The sequence below is a fragment of the Coptis chinensis genome, chromosome 6, assembly GCF_015680905.1.
Source record: "Coptis chinensis isolate HL-2020 chromosome 6, ASM1568090v1, whole genome shotgun sequence".
NCBI classification, from domain to species: domain Eukaryota; kingdom Viridiplantae; phylum Streptophyta; class Magnoliopsida; order Ranunculales; family Ranunculaceae; genus Coptis; species Coptis chinensis.
Genome location: NC_141461.1, coordinates 67,889,290 through 67,905,438, shown reverse-complemented (window position 1 = coordinate 67,905,438; position 16,149 = coordinate 67,889,290). Strand labels below are relative to the sequence as shown.

The 16,149-nt window shown below is 38.9% G+C and overlaps 1 protein-coding gene across 1 annotated transcript; it reads left to right on the top strand.

Annotated features, from left to right (window-relative positions):
- Window positions 1-686: 686 nt before the first annotated feature.
- On the top strand, window positions 687-1,245 carry LOC147494096 (protein FAR1-RELATED SEQUENCE 5-like). Its single transcript, XM_086568029.1, has 2 exons — window positions 687-1,157; window positions 1,240-1,245. Exons 1-2 carry the CDS (start codon window positions 687-689, stop codon window positions 1,243-1,245), a joined length of 477 nt encoding a protein of 158 aa, XP_086424155.1.
- The last annotated feature ends 14,904 nt before the right edge of the window (window positions 1,246-16,149 follow it).

Genomic DNA, 16,149 nt, shown 5'->3' with positions numbered 1-16,149 from the left:
AAAAAAAAAAAAACCCCATCACACTACATTTTAAAACCCCATAAATAAAAAAGAAAAAAAAAAAAATGAAATAACCAAAAAGATAATAATATATCCTATATTTCCTCAACTCCTACGTGACTCTCTTTCCACTCTTTTCTCTCCTTCCAATTTTTTCTCTTTTCCCTCACGTCCTCTCCTGGTTCTCTCACGTCCATTTTATTTATTTTTTTCTTCATAGCCTTTAAAAAAAAAAATAAATAAATAAATAAATAAAATTACTGTTACTTGCCGAGTTGCCGAATAACTTGAAGAGTTGCCGAAGAACTTGGCATGTTACTACCACTTTACAACCTTTACTAAATTAGTTTTAAGAACTTATTTCAATTGTAAGTATCTATAAACTTTCTAGTTATTTTCTTTTGTGTTCTCTTTACACGTAATATTTGGCGCTATATTGTGCCAAGTTCAAATAACATAGTCATTAACCGTTAATTTTCTTTTGACCCGTGAACACCGTGACATACAACTGATTTCACAAAACTAATATCACGGTCATATCATATTCAATAATTTGAATAGAGGATGGTCATATCATATTCCGCCATATAAATTTCACGTAAAAATAGACTACGTGCAGTTCTATTTTGTGCTTTAATTGTTTGAAAGCTTGTGATGTTGGTAGAATTTTGTCAGACGATATTGAAATGGAGAATGAAGATTTTGATGTGGAGACTATTAGTGCGCCTGTGGAATGTGTTGAGATTTATTGTCCTGAAGTCCCACATGATCTCAAGCCTAAAAAGGGTCAAGAGTTTGAATCACTTGATGTTGTTAAGAATTTTTACAATGCATATGCAAAAGTAGCTGGGTTTAGTATTCGAAGTTGGTCTCAGAGAAAAACGAATGATGAAATCGTAAGGAAGGAGTATGTCTATTTTAAAGAAGTCAAAAGTACAGTGATAGCAGACATTGCGACAAAAAGGAGTCGGGGCATTATAAAAGAAGACTATAAAGCAAGAATTGCAGTGGTGAAGTTAAATTCTGGTCTATTTGCAGTTAGTGTATTCTTTGAAGGGCATACTCACTCGTTGTCAACCCCTAGTAGAGTACAATTTCTAAGATCTCATCGTGGTGTTTCTGATGCCCAAAAGTGCTTAACACAACAGTTTGACATGGTAAATATACCGCAGCATCAACAATTTAGCCTTCTTGGAGTGCAATCTGGAGGGATGGAACATATCGGTTTCATGCAAAAAGATTTAAACAATAAGAAAAGGGATAGGCGCAAGAAGAAGAAGGGACATGATGGAGATATGTTTCATGAGTATATGAAATTGGAGCATGGAAAGAATCATTCTTTCACTTATAAAATTGAGGCAGATGATGAACAGAGAATTACTCATTGTTTTTGGGCAGATGCGACCTCTAGACGAGCATACCAGTTTTATGGTGATGTTGTCATCTTTGATACTACGTACAATACCAATCGGTATGGGTTGATACTTGCACCATTATTCGGGGTTAATAATCACGGTCAGACCGTTCTTTTTGCTTGCTCTTTTCTCTGTGATGAGACTACGGAATCTTTTGTTTGGTTATTCAACAAATTTTTAGAAGCTATGCCCGGTGAGGCCCCGAAGATGATTATAACAGATCAAGATCCAGCAATGACAAAAGCAATTTCTCAGACGCTTCAAACTACTTTTCACAGGTATTATAAAGTTACGTTGTTAGCAAGTTTAAATTAGTATTTTGAATGATGTAAAGTCATTGGATTCATGTTATAGGGTTTTGATATTCAGAATTTCATATTACATGCTTATAGTTATTCACGTGTTAAAGCATGTCCATCTAGGTCATCAGAAACATATCTATAGACTATGCATGCATTTTGTATCTTGTGGAACTTGGGATCTTGGGATTCATTGATGTAGGGTATACTCTCTTTCTCCCTCTTTCCTATGTTTTTGTGACGTTGTGGTGTATCTATGTGTAGTTCTTGTGAGTTACCTACTGTTTGGATGGAATTGCAAATAAAGTATTAGGTAGCTATGAGGTTAGAAGGAGGTATAACATGGAAACTTATTTGTATGCATTTATTTTTTATGAAAGTTCAGTATCTACTAGCAAAATGTTTGTTCTTCTTAAAGATTAAAACATATGCTACAATAATCTTTTGAAGTATAATAAAGGAAGCAAGGAACAAGACAAGAAGTAAAAATTATCAGTGCGTGCTAAGATATACAACCTTTCTTGATGTACTTTTGACCGACAGGTGTTTGCCAGCGCATTTTATGTCCCATGACTTTTGAGTCATTTAGCTTAGGTGACCATTGCTACATGATCATAAGATGATCCAGTTTTCATTTATCTCAATTAATCATTAGTGCAAATAGGTGAAGCAATAAATAGTGATAACAACATATACCGTAAAACAAGCGCAGTGACTTTCTCTTGTTTTTTTTTTTTTTTTCTTTTTGCTTGGTGGAAACTAATTACTAAGATACAAAATGCACCCTTAAATCAAGGCAGATTACATCGCATCAAGACATTGAAAGCAGGATGGCTAGGCCAGCCCTAGCTATTACAGATTCTAATAAATTCCAAGAACTATGTCACCGATCGGACCAAGAAATGAATTTTGCTTTATAACAAATTGATTCCAACAATCAGATACCATGCAGAGTTATTGAAATAAGCTTTCTCAAGGTAGCTTTTTCTATTCGTAAGGCCAATGAAATAAAACAGTTTGATGATGTAAACTTCCTAGTCCTTGCACTTCGCTTATTTAAGTTTGTTTTGATTTCTATATTCTCCTATTTCTCGCTTCAAGATCATCGCTTGGACACAATGTCCGATTTGGGGATGTATAATGCTCGACATTTCTACATTGATCTTTAGTTAGAAGTCATTTAAATTGCCCTTTAAAGTTCAAACACTGATCTTGATTGGGTTTTTGAGACTTCTGCATTGAAATTCACAGATGAAGGTACCATTGATGCTGTCGCTTCTAGCAATTTTAAAGAACAACAATTATATGCCGACTTCCAAAAACTGATTCCCTAACTGAGCTCTATTGATTTGAGATAAGCGACTGCATTTATTTTAATACAACTTTGCAGTATCGAGTAATGGACTCAGTTTTTTGGGAAGAGAAGTACATACTCGTTAAACAATTTGAACAAAACAACATGCTACTCCATGATCTGATACTTCAAAGAAAATGAACAAAAAGTTCAAGATGAAGGACTATGCATGCATTTTGTATTTTGCATTAGTTTGAATCATTTTGTAAGAATTGTTGATATTGTGATATTTGAATCTTGTGGAAAGTATATATAGACTATGCATGCATTTTGTTTAAATATCTGAATGCCTTCGAAACTCGCATTATCTGAAAGCCTTTGTATATTCTATCACAGGTATTGTAGTTGGCACATACTAATGAAGTTTTCAGAGAAAATAGATACAGCTAAATACATTGAGTACTATGGGGAGTTCTCAAACTGCATATGGGGATCCGAGACGAAGGAAGTGTTTGATTTGAAGTGGACGGATCTGGTTAAGAGGAGTGGCTTACATGAAAATAAGTGGCTACTTTCAATGTATGATATCCAATCCAAATGGGTGCCTGCATATGTGAATCATATTTTTTCTGCTGGCATGTCCAGTAGCCAACGAGCAGAAAGTGCCCATTCATTCTTCAAAAGGTATGTTTCAAAAGAAAATCCATTGGTAGATTTTATGGTTCAGTTTGGTAGGGGACTTGTGTGCCAACGCCACGAAGAGCTAATGGCGGATAATAAAGATATGGTTGAAAAACCAAAAATGAAAATGCTCCACAATTTTTTGGTACACATGGTTGAAGTTTATACACATAAGATGTTTTTTAAATTTCAAGACGAGTTGTGGGAGAGTTTGAGTTATAGATTTGAGCTTCTTAGTGAGAATGAAAGTTGTCGAGTTTATAAAGTTCAAAGAAAAATGGCAGAAAAGTCTAGGGTGCGGGAAATTATGTATGATTTTGATAAGTTGCCGGACCATTACATTTTAACGCGTTGGTGTAAAATAGCAAAGACAGGGATAGTCATTGATGATGGTGGAACTGAGATAACATACGATAAATCGTATCTTATGAAGCGGAGTGAATTAATTCACATGTCTACACTTGTAGTTGATAATGCCCTTAGAAGTAAGGAAGCAACTAAAGTATTTACTGATATTTTAAGTAGTGCACTTAAAAATATTAACAGCTTGGTTAGTTGTGGTACAAGTGCAACAGCACTGCTGGATGAAGGTAGTCAAAATCTTGGTTCTGGTGCATGTTTAGGAGTGCCTGAAAAAAATAATTACTGTGAACCAAGTCAAGCGAGGGCAAAAGGGTGCGGAAAAATGCTTAAAAGGGGAAAAGAGAAAGCACTCAGGAAGGGGAAACAAAATAAAGCCAGACGATGCAATGGTTGTAACCAGGTTGGAGTGACTCATGATAAAAGAAATTGTCCAGAGTTCATAAATCGGTAAGAAACTCGCATTATTTGTTTTTTTTTTTAGTAAAGCAACCAAATACTTATAATTATAGTGGTAATTGACTTGCAGTGCACAGTCTTCCTTATGCGACAAAGATGCAAGGAATTGTCTAGAGCTCATAAATCAGTAAAAAATTAAATTTGCATTATTCGCTGGTTGTTGTTGTTGTTGTTTTGTAAAAGAACCACATACTTATTATAGTGTTAATTGACTACCAGTGAACAATCTTCATTATACAACGATTATGCAATAGATGAAGATGCAACATATGATGATTCTTTGGGTGAACAATCAGTGGATGAGTTTTGAAGTTTACATATTAAAGGATACTGGGAGGGGTGTATTTTGAAGAGTGCATGGATCTTCTTTTAAGTATTTTGTTTCTTTTTTATTGTGCTTGTTGCTTGGACATCGCAAGCTGGAATAACCATGTTAAGGAAGAAAGGTTGACTCGTTACAAAGGTTTCAAGGAGGATCATAAACGAATGCTCGTTGCAACAGATTTGGTTGGAAGCAGAATAGACATTGAACGCGTTAACATTGTGCTCAATTATGACATGCCTGATTAAGCTGATACGTATTTGCACAAACTGGTAATGGATTAGTAAAAGGTTGGGAATCCCTTTATGCCCTCAACTCTTTAAGACTTGAAGCCTTGTAAATGGACCAGTCTCTACAAGAAGATGGAGCAGGTGTGAGATGATCTACCAAGTCACAACTCACAAGAGCCCTAGCGCGTGGAAAGAGAGGAACAATGATAGACATTGCTAGGTAGTTGCGTTCAGTTTTTATGTATTATTCGGCCAATAAATGAATGTGATTTGCGTAGGTGGTCTAGAATGAAATCTCTAGAGAGAAGTCCTAAAAAAAAGGACAGACAGAAAAAGAACAAATAACTCCCATTGTTAAAGTCTTACAAATCAATATATTCAAGCGAATGAAGCATAATCAATGGAAAATAATATATAAGAACAACTCAATTGTTTGGCAATAAGATATCAATGAACAAACTTACATACAAAAACAATATAGAAAACTATGAACCTGCACAAGTTTATGGAAAACTCCATGGCGTCACCTGTTGTTTTTAGATAAGCAGCCCAAAATTGGTGCATGGCATTTGTCAAGCTACTAAGATTTTAGTGCTCTTTCGCATTCTTTATGGCCAAGCTCTCAATAACACTAGTGGACTTGGAATCCTAATAGTCAGAGTACTCAATTCCATGGCCATTGAGCATCTTTCCACACACACCAACGGCCAACCATATCTCCATCTGCTAACCCATTTGAAACCCATTTGACTGGCTCCTGTCAACCTTAAGACGACTATTCTCATTCTCTTCAGTTGTCTGACAACATTGTAGTATCCTATTACTCAATCTAGCCTCCTCTCTGTATTTCGGACAGAAATACCTAGGATGTTGCATAAATTGAACATTATTCCACCAGGGATTGAGAGCCTAAAGAAACAGAAGAACAAAAAATGGACATTTAATTCCAATCTCAAACTACTCAAAGGCTAAACACTCAATTATGACATGCCTGATTTGGTTGGAAGAGGAATAGACATTGTGCTCAAATGAATGCAACTCATCACCAGTCAATGCATCCCATATTTTCGCAGTAAAATCAGCTGACCCAGAAGCAGCACGTAAAGCATTAGTATCGAAACAGCAACTCCAATCCAATCTCCCTTCTCTCCATTCCTCAACATCGGACTTGAATCTTTGATGGAACTGATGAGAAAGAATCCATCAGGAGTAACAGGACTATAGAACAAATCAACGACTGGTCTCGAATTGTACATTTGTTTTTTAAACTAAACAGTGAGAGAGACGAGAGAGAAAATAGTGTAGAAGAAAAAATAACGGAAGAGAGAGAGAGTCACGAAGGACTGAAGGAGAGAGAATACTAAGTGGGTTATTTCCTTATTTCCTTTTTTTTCTCTTTTTATTTATGGGGTTTTAAGTTGTAGTGTGGTGGGGGTTTTTTTTTTCTTTCTCACGTGATATTCTTTATTTTTTGCCAAGTCCGTATACATACATCCGTTTGGGAGCGGGACTATATATATATATGTGTGTGTGTGTGTGTGTGTGACACTTGGTGATTTCATGTTAATAGCAACTTTCTTATTCTCTATGGCCAAGACCAATTAATGCCAAAGAAGTCATATCATTTACAAACAAGAAATTAGGTTATTTGAAAATATAAATTTTGAAATAAACTAGTCCAACTCAAACTGAAATCTATAGATATATATTGTAAATCAGTAGAGTCTGAATATCCAAACAATGAAAAATAGCTAACTCAATCGACCATGCACTTGATGTTCTTAAAGACCGACAAAAAAAAATATGGTATAAAAAAAAAGTACAACTCATAACTATACTTATACTTATACCATTGGATAAAAACAATAATACCAACGACATAATAACATAAAATAATAAGAGAAACACAACAAATAATAAAGAAAGTTAAACCATTTTATACCCTGTCTTGGAGAAGCAGTGAGAAAAATTCAACCTTTCCTTGAAGAAAATTCCAACTGAAGAAGAACCTATTAAATCAAAACAACACAAACTTGTTAAACTAAAAACTAAAAATAAAAGTTTCAAGCTTTGAAAACTCAAATAAGAAAAACAAGCAAACCCCATAACAAAAATAAAAGTTTCAAGCTTTGAAATTTCAAATAAGGAAAACAAGCAAAACCCCATATATACAGATAACATAAACAGAAACAGAGAACAAAAGCAGGTTTACAACTTCACGAATCATTGGACATACACTTTTCTTAAAGATTTCCCCTCATGGATAACATGTCTACTGCGGAGTAAGAGAACAAATTTCTTTAGGAACAAATATATTTGTTTCTACGGAAACTAGAATGTATAGTTCATTTTTCGTACAGAATATTAAGTTCTAGCCTCCAATCTTTTTTTTTTTTTTTTTTTTTTTTTTTTTTTGTTTTCCCTATAGGGTACATGACATTCAATTCTGGTTGTATTAAATAAAACCAGAATAGTAACACATGATCACTATAATAATGTCAATCATGCATAAAAACTAATCTTGCAAGTTAGAACAAAAACTAGATAAATATAGATTGCATGAAGATGATTAAAATTATACGAACCACGCAAGTACGTTAGCTAAATTTATCTCTTCACAATCAAACACTACTTATCACACAAAAAAATGTGATAGAGAGAATAGCCTAATTAAAGATAGAATATTGTAAGCAGCTTCATGATGCTCAATAAGCTACAATTTTCAAGCCAAATTCACTTTGTGCAAAAGCTATGAGATACACAATTTTGCTATCATCAATGTATCCATTGCCATTCACATTAGAATACTTTACTCCCATTGCATTGCACCCTTCCATTCAGCAAACCATAATCCAAGAGCACCGATAGCTTATTTAAGCTCTTGTTTGCTTATACAGCCATCTCCATCAGAGTCATATTGACTCAACAATGATTTGAACTCTAACACTATCATTTTGTTCTTGGGTGGGTTTTTCTTGTTGGTTCTTTTTTAGCTTTCCCAACATGTTCCCTGTAACACATGTTGAATATAGTCCCACTAAGATCCTAAATTTCGCAAACTTTCTCTGCTTGCTATAAGAAGAGGAGGGGGTAGGTGCTCTATATATGGATTTATAGTCTCATCTTTTTTTCGTCAATGGGCTTTTTGGTGATAACTAGCTTTTTAGTTTTCTTGTAATTTGTTCTTTCTTATCCAGTAAGGATGAATCTTTCAAAGACGTCCCACCAATTTCACAAGTAGCTAAGTAGTATGTTCTGAATTTTTTATAGTTATATATAATTTGAAATTGTGGTATACATCTAAGAATAATAATGATTAATGGGATGACTACCAGCAAAATAAGTACCTGCAATGTATGATAGGTCATTATGCTTATGTTAATTATTTAAATCAATGAGAGTTAGCAATTCAACATGCATGGTTAGAATGTGTTGCGAACATGTTATATATTGAATTGCCTGTGGAAATTACCGAGTATGGGAAATTTGTTGTGTTAGGATAGAATGAGAACTAATATCCCTTAGATCGCAAGCCCCAAATACTACTTGATCATGCATGAAACAACAACAGCCCGACGCTAGCATTGCAGGCATGCAGTCATCTTAATATTAATTGTGGATGTACTTCAATATTAATTTTCTATGTTTGCAAGGAATGCCAAGCTTCTTAAGCCCAAGTGTACGAGTAACAATCAGTTTTTGAAAGTCCCTAATCTCAATTTCAAGTTTCTTAACATGGGTTTCAACTCCTTTCCCTATTCCACTTAAAATTCTGGTATACCCATCTTCATAACGTATGGGGAAGAGGTAGAGAACAATCATTTGTTAAATCTTTTGAAATAGGATTGTTCCAAAATGTTAAGTCAAAGCCACTTAAAAGCTTGTCAGTAAAAACGGCTCTGACATAAGCTTGACAGGTTGTTTCAAATCTTCACAACATTGGACTTCCTACGTTTCCACTTAAAAGCTTCACAATGATTGTTCCAGACTTAACATGGATGTTAGAGCCATTTTCGACCGGTTCAACACTTCCTAGTTCTAAAGTTAAATCTTAGAAACAAAGAATAAATAAAGTTAAACCATTTTATACTTTGCCTTGGAGAAGCAGTGAGAAAAATTCAGCCTTTACTTGAAGAAAAATTCCAACGGGAGAAGAACCTATTAAATCAAAACATCACAAACTTGTTAGTGAAGAACAAGCAAAAAGTGAATAACAAGCAAACCCCATCGAGAAGCGGCAAAACAAAAGAAAGGCACTAATCCCCCGGGTATGTTTTCTCACTCATGACTTCTTCCTCCTCCTTTTCGAAAGGATCGTTGTTGGGCCTTTTTTGCATAGCGTGATGTCAGTGGCTACCGAGTGAAGGAATCACCTATGTGAGGATCTCTTTGTTGGCAAGTCGTAGTACGGCTGGGAAAAGAAAAGAATGGATTCTCCCTTTCTTTTTTGTTTGATGGATATCGAGAGTGTAGCTTAATTTTGTGAATGTTGTGATGTTGAATTTGGGGATTTAAGTGCGAAACATGGAAAAAAGAAAGAAAGGAAGAAGTGGTTACCTTCTTTTCGCAGAAATGACGTAGTGAGAGAAAGACGGAGTGAGAGATTGGTATTTGTTGAGAACCTGAAATTTTAAGAGGGAAAACAAATTGGGTTAATTTTTTTTGGGGGGCAAATGGTTTCTAGGAGCTCAAAGGAGAGGGGAGTAGCTCAACAACATGCTGAAGATGGAAGCAGACAGCGGAAGACCAACAAATATGAATAGACTGATATAAGTTGTCTAATACCAGGAATTAGCCGTGGTTTAGTTTTATACAGTTAGAAGTCGTCCTATTCTAGGGCGTCATGCGTGTCCTAAATCCTCTGTTTTTATGCAGTGACGTTCGCGGTGTTGTGCGATAAACCCATAGCACGTGATTCAGTTCGTCAGCCCACGCTCCTTTCCTATCCTCCAATTTTCTCTTTAGATTATACATTATAATTTTCTTTGATGACTCTGCCTGCCCATTTCCTTCAGGATTGTAGGGGGCGGAGAACCCCTACTTCACCCTGAATGCCTGAAGGAACTCTCACACCTTTCCCCCTATAAATTGGGTCTCATTGTCCGCGATGACCGTATGTGGCAGCCCGAACCTACATATGATATTCTCCCACAATAATTTCTTCACATGTTCTTCCTTAACTTGTTGTAATGCCACACCCTCTACCCATTTACTAAAATAATATGTAGGGGCCAGCATAAATCTCCTTTTGCCGCTCGCCATGGGTAGAGGCCCCATAATATCCAGTGCCTACATGGTGAATGGCCAAGGCCTAAACACATTATACAATGGCTCAGCTGGTGAATGTATGAGTGGTGCAAATCTCTAGCATTTCTCACATCTCTTTGCATACCCTGTGGCATCTCTCTTCATATGTGGCCAAAAATACCCCTGTAATATCAACCGGTGGGTTGTTGTTCGCCCGACCGAGTGACTTCTGCAGTCACCTTCGTGTACCTCAGCCAACAGCTCTTGAGCCTGCTGGGGCCCTACCCATTTTAACAGTGGTCTGCTGAAATTTCTCCTATATAGGTCCCCATCTAGCAAGGTGTACCTTTGAACCACCTGCTCCATCTTTCGCCTTTCTTGCTTGTTTTCTATCTCTAGCTACTCCTATCAAGAAAGTCTTTATGGGTTCCATCCACCCCGTATCCCTCTCCGTGGTGAGCCACACACCTTCCTCCTCTGATGTACTTGGCTTGCTCAATACCCTCACTTCAATAGAGCGACCCTCTGTCCCAGGAAGTACTACAGCTACATAAGCCAACGCGTCGGCATGTCTATTCTCTCCGACGGCCTAAGTGAGCAAACTTGATCTTATTAAACTTGCTTGCCTTCCTTTGCAAGACCTCCAAGTATCTCACCATCCTTAGGCAACGAGCCGCAAACCCTCTATTCACCTGACAAATTACCAAGTTAGAATCGGAGTACACAGACAATTCGCTCACCCCTAGATCTTTAGCCAAATTCAATCTTGCTATCACTGCTTCATATTCAAACTCATTATTAGACACCGCAAATCCCAATTTCATTGACAACTCTAGACGAGTGTTCTCAGGAGTCACCAAGACGACACCAATTTCGTTCCATGTATCTGTAGCGAAACCATCTGCGAAAACTCTCCACCCGTTCCTCACATCCCAAGGGTCTAATCTCCCCTTCCTATTCCATGATCATCTCCTCTCCCCAAGTGGGGTCCTCGACTGGAAATTCTGTCAAAAACTCTGCCATGGCTTGCGCCTTTTCTGCCATCCTGATCGGGTATTGAATTTCATAAGAACTGAGTATCACCACCCATTTTAACATTCTTCCTGACTTCTCTGCCTTCAAAGCTTGCTTGAGTGGCAGATTCGTTACTACCACCACCGAATGGGACTTAAAGTAAGGCTTCAGCTTTAGTGCCAAAAATATCAAAGCCAAAGCGTACTTCTTAATCCTACTGTATCGAGTCTCAGCATCCAGCAATGTTTTACTCTGAAAGTAAACTGGCTTTTCAACTTTATTGCCAACTCGCACAAGGACTAAGCTTACTGCGTACTCTGTGACTCCCAGATACAAATACAACTTCTCCCCCTGTTCCGGTCGCGACAGTAAGGGTGCCTTTCCTAAGTAACTCTTCAACTCCTGAAAGGCACTTTCACACTCTGCGGTCCATTGGAAATCGGGCGTATTCCTCAGCAAACGATACAGTGGTCAGCATTTATCCGATGACTTGGATATGAATCTATTAAGTGTCGTGACCCTTCCAGCCAACCTCTGTACTTCCTTCACATTTTGAGGGGATGGCATTTCTACTAGTGATCAAATCTACTTAGGATTTGCCTCTATTCCACGGTAAGTGACTACGTAACCCAAAAATTTCCCTGAAGTTACCCCAAACGTGCACTTCTCGGGATTGAGTTTCATCTTATGCCTCCGTAGTATGCCAAAAGTCCCCTGGAGACCTTCTAAGTGTTCCTCTTCCGACATACTTTTCTCCACCATGTCGTCGATATATATTTCAATCCCTTTCCGAATCTTGCCTTCGAACATCTTTTCTCCCAACCTTTGAAATGCATCCCCGGAATTTTTCAAACCAAAGGGCATCATTGTGTAACAGTAGGTACCACCTTCCACTACGAAGGTTGTCTTCTCCTGATCTAGGCCAAGCATCGCGGCTTGGTTGTATCCCATGGACGCGACCATGAAAGAGAATATTTTGAAACCTATTGTTCTGTCTACTAACTCGTCCACCCGAGGCGTAGGATAACAATCTGTAGGACACTCTTTGTTTACGTCTGTAAAGTCGACACACATCCTGACTGTGTCGTTCTTCTTTGGAATTGCGACCACATTGGAAAATCATTCTGTGAACTCAACATCTCTTATTATCCCGGCACCTTTCAACCGTATAACCTCATCGCAAATCCCTTTAGCGTACTTCGGTCTTACGCTCCTCATTTTCTGCCTTACAGGCTTTGCATCTACATTCATATGTAGGTGGCGACGAGCAAAGTCTGGGTCTAACCCCGTGATATCCTCGATCACCCACGCAAATATGTCCTTATTCTCTGCCAAAAACTGCACCAGCTTGTTCTTCCATCCATCTGGCAAGTCCAACCCCACCAATGTAAATTTCTCCTCATCTCCCACTCCCAGGTTCACTACCTCAATCTCATCCAAAGTTTTCGGCCCCAGAGGCAACTCGAATTCTGTCGTCATGTCTACCTCCTGTAATTGCTATGCTGATCCTTTTTCGCCCCCGAACTCTCCCATTTTGTTCCTCGAACCATATTCTTCACAGTCACTTGATGGATATTTTGCACTGGGACTTGATCCCCCCTTATTTCATACATTCCCCCATTGGTGGAGAAGCGGATTACCTGGTAATACGTGGATGGGATCGCCTTCATCTCATGTATCCATCTTCTCCCTAGGATTGCATTATATTGGGAATTGGTGTCCACCACCATAAATCTTGTGAATACAGTCGTCGGACCCGCTGTTACTGGCAACACGAGCTCCCCCCTGGGTTCAGTCATGCTATCGTTGAATCCAAACAAGTTTGTTTATGGGGCTTTCCTCTGATCTCTATCGATATTTATTTCCTCCATGGCCCCTTTGAACAACAAATCCACCGAATTGTCGCAGTCTATTAACACTCTCTTTACCAGGTAATTTACCTATCGCTATAGTGATCACCAACGCATCCTCATGCGGTGAAATTACTGACTCTAGATCTTTCGGGGTGAACATTATGCTTTCCTCTCCCATCGCGGTTCCAACAACTAGCCGCGGTATACTCACCACCTCATTGACTTGCTGTAAACTTGTTGTCTTTCTTACCTTGTCTCTGTGTGCATTTCTCCCCAGTGCTTCTCCACTAAAAATGACATTAATAGTTCCTAAGATTCTAGCCGGAGCCGGCACTCTCTCGGCTTGGCAAACCTCAGTGACAAACTCCCTAAGCATCCCCTTCTCAATCATTCTTTCCACCAGCCACTTCAAGGCATAACATTCATTAGTCGCATGGTTCCTGATTATATGATATGCGCAAAATGGTTTCCTCTCCAGCTTCCCTGGTGTACTCCGCGGACCCTCATAATATTGTTGTCCCTTAATTAGCGGCAAGATTTTCTCTAACAGCTTGTTAAGAGGAGTTTGCTCTATTTCACGATATGGCTTCCTCTCTCGGATGTCCCTCCTGCCTCAATCCCCCGTTCTCTCTAGTCCGCGGGCCTCACCTTTGTATGATCCCCTTTCTATTTCCTCTGTTCTACCTTTATCCTTTCGGTCCTCTCTGTCTACGGCCTGCACTGCCTTCCCTGCTTTCTTCTGTTCCCTTGCATTCCTCTGCATTATGACTTCATATCGTATGTACTTTTCCACCTTAAGGTACAAAGCATGTAAAGTGGTGATTTCGATTTTAGACAACGATTCGTGGACTCTAGTTCCCGACCTCAACCCATGCTGGAAGGCTATGACCGTGGTGTGTTCATCTAGATTTTCCACTCTAAGCGTCTCTTCCTTGAATCTACATAAAAACTCCCTCAGTGACTCCGCTGACCTCTTCTTGATATTGAAGAGGGCCGCTATGTCGACCACCCTCCTTTTCTAGTGTATGAAGTGGTCGACGAAGGCCTGCTCCAGCTCCTCAAATCTATTAATGCTCCGCGATGTCAACCTGTAATACCAGCCCGATGCTCCCCCCTTAAGACTGTCAGGGAACATCATGCACCGGAGTCCATCATACCTACTTTCCTGCCACAACAGCATCTGTTGTCGGAAGTGATGAAAGTGATCCGTCGGGTCTCCCTTCCCATCATACCTCTCAAACCTTGGTTGGGTGAACCTCTTAGGTACCTCCGAGTTCCATATCAAATTTGCCAGCGGGTTCTGATTGAGATTCGCCACCACCTTCTGCGCTACACTTTGGTTCACTCTTTCTGCTGAGCGGTTCACTTTCCTATCTTTTTTTATCATCGCCTGAACTACCTCAAGCATGATGCCTGCCGTTTGTTCCGCACCCGGTGGTGGGTATTCCTCATTCTCCCCTTCCACTTCACTACCTCAGGGATCCCCCTTTTCTGTTTCCCCTTGTGTGGTCTCCCTTTCTTTCCTTAGCTCGTCATTCTCGTTCCTCAGCCTAACTATCTCATCTTGAAGAAATCTAGTGGTGCTTGCCGCCACGCCTGATACCTCTTCCTCCCCTATCCCTTCCATCTCAGCACTCATTGTTTCCTCTACCACCTCTTGAACTGCTACCTTCCTAGGTCTTCCTACTCCTTTTTTCTCTACGGTGGTCATTTTCTATTGATAAGGTCCCCACAGACGGTGCCAAATGTATTATCTTGGATTACACCCTCTAAACTCACTTGTCTCTCTCTCTCTTTCTCTCTCTTTCTCTCTCTTCCTAGCGGTTTTCTCTCCCCTACTTTCTACCTCCCACCCCTTTTTATAACTTTCTCCTCTCTCCAGCTGGTTCGTTGATCTCCCTTTCATCCAGCGATTCCCTGCCACTCCACGTGTCGCCTCAGTGTTTGCTGCCCTTAGGGTTCTACGGACCCGATATGCTGCTGCATGTCATCTCTTTAATATTCCACACTTGTCCCACCTGGCCCAAGTAACCTCTCATGTCACGAATATGACCACTACACCTTCTTTTGTGGAAATTTGGTGACGTGGAAGAGTAAAAAGCAAACAGTTGTGTCAAAGTCTAGTGCAGAGTTTGAGTATAGAGCTATGGCTCAAGGAACTGGTGAGTTAATGTGGATTCGTAATCTGCTACATGAGTTAGGTTTTGAGGTATAGCTACCAATACCACTTCATTGTGACAATCAAGCAGCCATTCATATCGCCTCTAATCTAGTATTTCATGAGCGAACTAAGCACATAGAAGTAGATTGTCATTATGTTCGACATAAGGTTGAAACAAAGGAAATAAGTACTCCTTATATGGCATCTCAAGATCAGTTAGCTGATATCTTCACCAAACCAGTGGTTCGTTCAGTTTTGAATTATATTGGTAACAAGCTGGGCATGAGCGATATCTATGCTCTAGCTTGAAGGGAGGTGCTGAAGTATGTAAAGTCCCACAATGTTATTATAAGTGTGGACACATCTTTAGTAGTTTCTATTTTGGTGTACAAGAGAAACTTATCACCCAAGATAAGTTTAGTATAAATATATGAACCGATAGGTAGAGAATATCAACTCAAAACCCTACCTTCTTCTTGTGCCTCCATCATTCTTCTTCTTCACCTCATCTCCTTAACCTAACCAGCTAACAACTATATGACTCTCCTAGTATAAAGTAACATAAACATCATTGAATCATTTGACTTCAAAGTACACACCTTTGTATTAAAAACTTGTTTGATTCTATAATCATCAACATCTAATTTCTGCCATTTTTCTTCTGCTGCAATACGTATAAATTACCCAGAAGTTATCAGGTCAAGTTAAATTCCAAGTTGCACTACCTATTAAGCAGAGACCATTGGACTCATGCATCGTAAGGTCAAAGAGTCTAAAGTCCCATACTCCCATTTGAACATGTTCTCTTTCAAGT